The sequence below is a fragment of the Zingiber officinale genome, chromosome 6A (genome assembly GCF_018446385.1).
Source record: "Zingiber officinale cultivar Zhangliang chromosome 6A, Zo_v1.1, whole genome shotgun sequence".
Lineage (NCBI taxonomy): Eukaryota > Viridiplantae > Streptophyta > Magnoliopsida > Zingiberales > Zingiberaceae > Zingiber > Zingiber officinale.
In genome coordinates this window covers 133,687,282-133,696,258 of record NC_055997.1, presented here as the reverse complement: position 1 = coordinate 133,696,258, position 8,977 = coordinate 133,687,282, and the positions used below count along the sequence as shown (strand labels likewise).

The following is an 8,977-nucleotide window of genomic DNA, read 5'->3' as shown; positions in this document are numbered from 1 at the left end:
TGTTGGAAGGCGCCTCTAACAAGCTGGAAGGCGCCTCTAACAAGGAAAGAAAGGATAAAATTTTATCCTTCACCAACGACAGTTTTTGCCTAGTCAAAGGTGCCTTCAAGTGATTGAAGGCACCTTCCATGAAGGTTGAAGGCGGCTTCATGTGCTTGAAGGCGCCTTCCACCAGAAGGGTTCGATGGCGCCTTCAATCCCCTTGAAGGCACTTTCAACAGCTAGTATCGAGCTCCAAGTCTTCTCCTTTAGCTCTTCCGCTACTCCGCTCGCTTGGATGATTTTGCCCCACCGGAATAGGGCTCACCCGAATCTATTTTCTGACCTTCTCCTCGAGCAGTCTTCCTCCCCGGCTTTTCATCCCTTGGACTGTCGTCCGCGTCCTTCTCATATGCTGATGTACTCTTCCGTAGCACCTCGTCCCTCGGATGCACTGAGCCAGTCGACTCTCTTCCCGTGCCATCCTTCTCGCTAGCTATGTCTTCCGCTCTCCTTCTTGTGTTCTTAAGCTCCTGCACACTTAGACACAAGAATCAAATACACATGACCTAACTTAACTTGGTTGATCATATCAAAACTACCACGGGGTACCAACAACACCCACCTATTACCTACAAGATTTTAGTCTAGTGAAGGCGGGACAAGAGTCCAAATCTGATTATAAAGAAGATCATCATACTCTTCGTGCATGACATGTACCCAATTCGGATCTTTGAGTGCCTGCATGATAGAGGAGGGTTCATAGGGTTGTGAAAGGCTAGTATAAAGAAGATACTTTGGATTTGGTTTGTAGATGATATTTTTGGAGTAAGTTTGCATGAGATGTTAGTTTAGAGAAGCGAGAGGGGGATAGAGTGACGGTGGGCTAGAGGGTTGGTCGCCATCAGGCAGCGTGGACGACTCGACAGCAGGAGGCGGTTATGGCGGTAGTGAAGAAGTCAGTTGCGGGTAGCTACGACTAGTGGTAGGTTGCAACACTGGTGCTGGAGGATCCCACGAGAGGACTGGTGTGGCAGAGAGCTCAGAGTCAATATCTATTACTGTGGAATGTAAGGAAGAGGTGACGACAAATGAAAAAATATACTCCACAAACTTAATATGATAAGATACAAAGACTCTTTTGAAAGTGATATTATAGACTCTTTTGAAGACACTCTGGGTGAGAGAATAGCCAACGAAGACACAAGAGATTGACTTGGGATAAAGCTTGTAGTGAGAGTAGGGACGTGGATACGGAAAGCATAGACATCCGAAAACTCGAAGCTTAGAAAGATCATGAACGGTGGTGAACAATTTTTCAAAAGAGGACATGTGGGAAAGATCGACCTTAGGCATGCAATTAATCAAATAGACTGTCGCAGCAAAGGTTTAAGACTAGAAAGTGAGTGGAATAGATACTCTATGCAACAAAGTGAGACTGGTTTTAACTATATGATGATGGCAATATTCAGAGTATCCATTGTGTTTAGGAGTGTGTGAAGTGATAAGGTGACTAATACCATGAGTAGTGAGAAAGGAGCGAAGGGCTAAGACTTCACCTCCATTGTTAGCAAAGAGTGTTTTTGATAGTCATCGAGAATTGATTTTCAACAAGAGTTTTGAATGCAATAAATGTAGAGTATACATAAAATTTTTTACGTAAGGGATAAAGCCATATATACTTCGTAAAATAATCAACAAATATAACATAATATTTGAGTCCATCAAATGATGATATAGGAGATGTCCAAACATTAGAAAAGATAATATTTAAAGGAGCACGAGACAAAAAACTAAATTTATTAAAGGAAAATTTATGACTCTTATTAATATCTCATGAAATGCATAAAAAGTTAGACAAAATATCCACAAGAAACGAAAGACCCAAAGATAAAAAAAAATGTTACAAACACATAATGACGAATGACCTAAATGACTATGCCATAAAGAAATAGATGATGAGACAGACATAAAAAGGCAAAAGGGGATGGTAGCATAGATGTAAAATTTGACTAGTAATAGACAGAATCTCTATGGACCCCACTGACCAGTGTCGTCCCCCATACTTGAAAATAAGAATCAAATAAAATAAATGTAATATGATTAGTAGCAAAAAGTGCAGCGCAAAAATCAAATTTTTTGACATAGATAACACATATAAAATATTGGAGAAAATTAAAGGCAAAGATGGAGTAGAGAAAGAGAACCAATGTGGGTAATCGATAGTCCAGAACCATCACCAATGACGATGCTATTATTCCCAGAGTAAGACTCATGTGACAAGAGAGTAGTGAGACCAGTGGTGACATGATGAGAGGCGCCAAAGTCAATCACCCATTCCTGAGAATCAGACAGAGGTGTAAAGTGAACGACAGTGTGTGCAAATGGTGCATTATACGCAGGACCCAGAGCACTCGAAGGAGGTGACGGAAGCAGAGCAAGCATTGACGCAGTCATATGATCGTATTAGCGAGTAGAGTGACCTTGGACACCACATATCACAGATCTGATAGCGCCCAAGATAACGATTGGGACTGGACATAGCTAGATGTGTAAGAGGACGCGCAGGCACCTCTGGAGTAGATAGGTGCCGCTGATGGGACATCGACGAAATCTATTGGCGACCACCATGATAGTTTGAATATAGATTACGAGAATTCTCTGCTGGAGCCACAAGAGCAGTCATCGATGTCAAAAATGGAGATGGTGTCAAGACTTTTAACTAGGCTTCATAGTTGAGGAGCTGCTCGAATAGCTCATTAAAGGTAATAAGGACATCACGAACTTACAGAGGATGTGAGATATTGCAGTAATCTTGGCTAAGACCATTCGTGACACAAATGGAGAGCTCATTGAAGTCAAATTAGACATTCATAAGCACAAGATTATCAATATTTCTTTTGATGTCTTGCATATAATCAGTGATAGATCTGTTACTTTATTGAGGGCTGGTAAGATTCTGATAATGAGTCATAATCCTGTTACGTGAGGGAGCAGCATAGATTCTCTCTAGCGTCTTCCATGTGTCTCTAGATAAAGTTGATGAAGATAGGAAATGCATGAGAGTAGGAGATATCGAACCTATAATAGTGTTGAGGAGAAGTTGATCTTGACGGAGCTAGATAATATGATTAGGATTCACTTGAGGGAGCATGGAGCCTGTAGGCATTATCTGCGTAGGGGGCAGAGACATGAGTCATCAACAAATCTCAGTAAGTCATATCCGAATAGAAGAGATGTGAACTACAAGCGCTAGGCAACATAATTAGAAATGGTGAGTTTCAACGATTCATGAGCATTGACGTTGAGAATCACAAGGGCGGAAGGTGAATCAATAGTATTTGTGAGAGATAGCCGGTGAGTGATGTCGTCGGTAGCAACCATTGTAGAACGTGTCTAGTGGGTATTGTGGAGAAAAGAAGAAAAAAGGATGCTGTTAAGCTTAGTGTTCTGATACCATGTTGACGATAGAATTCACTATTTTATTAATGATAACATGTGATATATAAATACCATTACAAGTGTAAAATAGAAAATATGTAAAATAGGAAAACATATAAAATACTTGGAAACAAATAAATATTTTCTAATAATAATTATTTCCTAATTAGAATAAATAAATATTTTCTAATAATCTTTGTGTGGGTTAGAAAGGAAGCCTTTATGAATTACACCAACTTGTGCTACATGTTCAAATGAGAAGTGACACTTCTTCTTGATCGAGGTTGCAGCATGGGCGCCGTCGCCTTGTGGTGGAGGGTAGAGTATCATGGGCATCATCGTTGCTAGTGCCATCGTAATGGGCAGCAACTCCTGAGCATCACCACATTTATGTTCGCCATTTAAGCCGAGGCAAAAGCGCTTCCAAAACATATTTTTGAAGAAGAAGATAAAAAAGATCGGATTTTTCTCTATGCTTAAAAATATGTTTTTTTAGTATTCCAACAGTTGATAAAGTCACACAGGTTGTTGAGATTGGGGAGTTGGCGAGGGAATGAGTTGTGGGGGTGGAGGATTAATTATTATATTAAGTTAAAGCTCTGTTCGTACAGCTAGATGTAGATTAAGGTTTTGTGCGAGATGTTTGAGCATGACCATGAAATGTGTTCATGGACATGCTATCTTTATCTCTCCATCGGCGACACACTAACATTGACATTAGTGACTAAACCTTTTGCCACATGATCCTCAAATTTCTAACGTCTACGAATTAGACATATAAATTAACTTAACAATTTCAAAAATAATAAAAGAAAATCCATTCAATAAAAATTTAAAATTGAGTGAAATACAATAAAAAAAAATAAGCTTCTAATGTGTTCATACAAAGTGAATTCATATTTCTTTTACGATTTTCTAGACAGACTTGACCAACTCAGGATCAGTCCAGTCCACGTTTAATTTCTAAATTCATCCTTAAATTCTAGTTCAATTTTCACTCAGTTGAAGTAGTTTTAATCGAGCTGAAACAATTTGAACCAATGTTATAACAATTTTGATCCATATTAAAGAAGTTTTGACTAGCATTGCATTAGTTTTGTTTAAAACTATTTCACATTGAAATAATTTTAGTCAAAACTATTACAACATTGTTAAGACATTTTTACTAAGTTTGATCATTTTCAACGTTTTTTTAGAAAAATTCAGGTTTTTACAATATTGGGAAGTTTTGACTAATAGTGGAGCAGTTTTAATTAAAATGATTTGATGAGCATTAAAGAAATTTTGACTAAAATTATTCTAATATTATTAGGATAATTATACTTTTAATGAAAAATTAATAGACACTGTTTACAATTTTAATATAGGCAGTGTTTAAATTTTTATCCAATAATAAGTAATTAAGTATTAGTAAAATTAAAAATAAAGTATTTATGCATTTCAAAATAATATTAAATTATCTCTAATTTCTATTATAGCAAAAGAGTGCTTCCGAGAAATATCCGATGGTACTCGAACCAAAATTACAAAAGCAACCCCCACGAAACCCGATCTCGTTGAAAAAGGAGGCGCCGACATGTTTGACGGATGCCGGAGCATTTCTTCGTCTCCACATCATTGGTCCCACCCTCCACCTCCGCCCTTATGGATTCTGTGTGCGAATGCATCCTTAGATCCTATTTTCCTTTTTGATTTGTTTTAAATAATCCAATAAGCTTTTCCCCATGCAGTTACGGATCACTTGGATGACACCGCGTGTCCCGAAGTTATCACCGATTCTCTTGTTCTAAAAGATGTTCTTTTTGGCGTTACTCCCTTTACCCATACATTAATCATTAATGTTTCGCTGTCTTCTCATGTTCTATCATTCGCTTTCTCCATCGGAGGAAGATTTTGGTGCTCTATCTCGTTAAAGGTAGGATTTGTGTCAAGCCGCATAAAATGGTCAAGGGTATCTCTTGGAGCATGCTCTGTGCTTTTTGGTCGAGTCGTTGGCGGGCGGAGGGTGAAGGAACATGTTTTTTGTGTTCGGTGTTTGATAGTATTCGTTTCTTGATGTTTTTCTTCGGTATGCCTCGAACAATGTTTGGTGTGACCAAAGTTTGGTTTTGTTTGCTTCTCTGTAACTTCTTACGGGTTTGATTTTTTTTTCTTTGTTTTCTTCCTCGATTCATCATCGGCTTCCCTGACGAAGTTTTCTCTTTTCCCCCATTCGTGATTGCATTTTAAATAGATTCTAAATTTGACATTCTCGGAGCATTTCGTGATTATAGTGAAACGACCGGGAGATGCACATGGATCGATCACCTTGACTTTGTTGCCTCGGTGTTTTTTTTTTTTTTTTTTTTTGGGAAAATTTGACTTACATTTCTACCCACCATTTTGATCTGCTGAAGAGGGTCTCCCTTCTCCCTTGACTTAGCCATTTTGTGCTTGCCATTGGTCATTCACCCTAGGAAGATGATTCATTCTAGAGGAATCATCCTTCTTCCATTTCATTGTTTTTTTTTTCTGTTCTTTTCCAGTTTGTACTTGTCTCTGTAAGAGTCTTGGTTCATTACGTCTTTCCATGCATATCTATTTTCAGACATTATTTCATTAAAGCTGTTGTTTTTTCAATGTATAGATCCTCTGCGAAAGATAGGAGTCACCATATATTATAGGTATTGAAGAGATGGAGGCAAGCAACCAAATGCAGCACAAAACAACTGTTGCAGTTGCTATCAGTAGGACAAGAAACAGCAACTATGCTTTACAGTGGGCTTTGAAGAACTTCATGTCAGAGGATGGAATTATGTTTAAACTTCTACATGTTGTGCCAGCAATTAAGATGGTTCCAACTCCAAGTGAGTTAAACTTACTCCCTTAGTTGGCCAAACCATCTTTGTTTTGTTAGTTTACTTTCTCTCGTAAATCACTTTTTCCAAGTAATGCATTTTATTTTCACACAACAAAAATAAACAAGCAACACTGGATATCTTATAATGTGGTTAAGTACCTAAGATATTATCCTCGTTTTTATTTGGAATACTTATATGTTGCATGACTAAGCGTTGATTCCTTACAAGATAGTTCATAACATGAATACATAACATATCGTCTACTGGAGCAAATTATCATATTCCTTCAGAGTAACATTTCTCTGAATGTTAAAATTTTACATGAGTAAAAACTACTCCTAATGTTAAACTAACACATTAACTTGCTTGAAGATGATCTCCCAGTTACTATCATAAACTGTTTGGATTTTCATCAAATTTTGGAGCTAATTATCATATTGATTGTGGACATGTAGCATGTCTTGTTGACATAACCCTAGACCCATAACAAACATCTGTAAGATCTATTTTGTATAAATGAAACAAATAAAGAACAAAAATGAAACCGTGTATATATAGTAAGACAAAGGGAGCATCTTTCACAAATGGTTGTGGGCATCTACCACATGATATTATTACTATATGGATACCATAAGATAAATAGAATCTAACGTATTGTGGGAAAATTGTAGAAATAGTAAATTTAGTTTCTGTATTTAGAAAAGATTAAGATTTATTTATTTTTGGTAGTACTGAATTTAGGAAATTACAATCAACAAATTGATTGTCTTCCCAATTTTTAGATATTCAGTTTCCTAATTTAGTAGATGTATACTCTATACATTAAGATGTAAATTTTTTCCTTAAGAAATAAGAAAAAAAAGGAAGATCATCAATTTCTTCATGGTATCAGAGCAATAGTTCCTTGTTCATTTTTCTGGGCGAATTTTTCCTTTCGTTCCTTTTGTTTTCTGGCAGCTTGGCGTCTCCCTCGACTTTCTTGGAAGTGACTTCCAAATCAGAGTCCACTCTTGCGGTTTCCACCATTCCCGATTTTTCTCCACACCTTGTTACCAATCACAAACTGAATGGCCAAAACTTTTTGCAACGTCCCTGTGTTCATGTGCGTGTCTGGCAGAGGCAAGGATGGACATCTCACCGGTGAAACCGTTGATCCAGAGGCCACGGATCCAAAATTTCACTCATGGAAGACTGATGATCATCTATTTATGTCGTGGTTAATAAACCCTATGACCACTGAAGTTGGAGAGAATTTTCCTTCATAAAACGGCCAAGGAGATATGGGATGCTTCCTGTGAGACTTTTTCCGTCATAGAGAATACCTCATAATTAGTTGAAGTTGAGACACAACTATACAATCTAAAGCAGGGAGACCTGAATGTGATGCAGTACTTTAACATGCTTACTCGCTGCGTGTTACAAGTGGATTTGATAAACAAACTTGTTAGGACCAAAAGAAATTACATATTTTCACAATGATATGATATTATTCACTTTAGGCCTAAGCCTTCATAGATTTATTTTTGACTCTACCCAAAAAATTTTATGCCAATGGAGATATCCTCTATCTTATTAAATCCATAATTATTTCTATGTATTTCAAATGTGAGACTTTGATTGTATTCTCAACAATCCTTCTCTTAAACTAAAGACCATTATTATTTTCATAGTCCAGGCCTCTCCTCAATCATCTGGTCACCCTTGACCTGCTCCGGGCCTCCCCTCAAGCATCTATTGACTTGCTCCGGGTCTTCCCTCAAGCATTCGGTCAATTGAGGTCCGTTCTCTCCTCTAAGACTTTTTCACCACCTAGGGTTCACTCTCTTAGGATTTCCACCAACCATTTGGTCACCCTTGTGCTGCTTCAATTTGTCACCACCTATGCTTCACTCGCCTAGGATTTCTGCCAAACATCTGGTAACTCTTGACTTGCTTGGACTTTTCGCTTGGGGTTTACTCCTATGGGAGCCCTACCTCCTTCATTCAAGGCCACTATTCCAGCCACATAGATCGATCTAGACCATGACTCTGATACTACTTAAAACTAAAGACCATTATTATTTTCATAGTCCGGGCCTCTCCTTAATCATCTAGTCACCCTTAACCTGCTCCGGGCCTCCCCTCAAGCATCTATTGACTTGCTCCGGGTCTTCCCTCAAGCATTCGGTCAATTGAGGTCCGTTCTCTCCTCTAAGACTTTTTCACCACCTAGGGTTCACTCTCTTAGGATTTCCACCAACCATTTGGTCACCCTTGTGCTGCTTCAATTTGTCACCACCTATGCTTCACTCCCCTAGGATTTCTGCCAAACATCTGGTAACTTTTGACTTGCTTGGACTTTTCGCTTGGGGTTTACTCCTATGGGAGCCCTACCTCCTTCGTTCAAGGCCACTATTCCAGCCACATAGATCGATCTAGACCATGACTCTGATACTACTTATTAGGACCAAAAGAATTCACATATTTTCACAATGATATGATATTATCCACTTTAGGCATAAACCCTCATGGATTTGTTTTTGGGCTCTACCCAACCTCAAACCAATGGAGATATCTTCCATCTTATAGAATCATGATCTTTTTCATGTATTTCCAATATGAGACTTTGATTGTATTCCCGATAAAATTTTCATAATATGATTGATTCTCTTAAACAATATGAGAAGATGTTAACCACTTTACTCACACATGCAAGATGTTAGGAAAGGCTACACTTT

The 8,977-nt window shown here is 38.1% G+C and overlaps 1 protein-coding gene across 3 annotated transcripts in view; it reads left to right on the top strand.

Moving 5' to 3' along the window:
- The first annotated feature begins 5,193 nt into the window (after window positions 1-5,193).
- LOC121998221 (U-box domain-containing protein 35-like) overlaps window positions 5,194-8,977 on the top strand; it is a 41,612-nt gene continuing 37,828 nt past the window's right edge. The window contains exons 1-2 of one of the 3 annotated variants that reach the window (XM_042553019.1): window positions 5,194-5,335; window positions 6,047-6,266. In XM_042553019.1, the coding sequence (XP_042408953.1) occupies window positions 6,095-6,266 (172 nt within the window). In that variant the 5' untranslated portion in view covers window positions 5,194-5,335; window positions 6,047-6,094. Of the gene's footprint in view, window positions 5,489-6,046; window positions 6,267-8,977 lie in introns of all 3 variants that reach the window. The other 2 variants (XM_042553021.1, XM_042553020.1) reach the window with 2 other exon arrangements.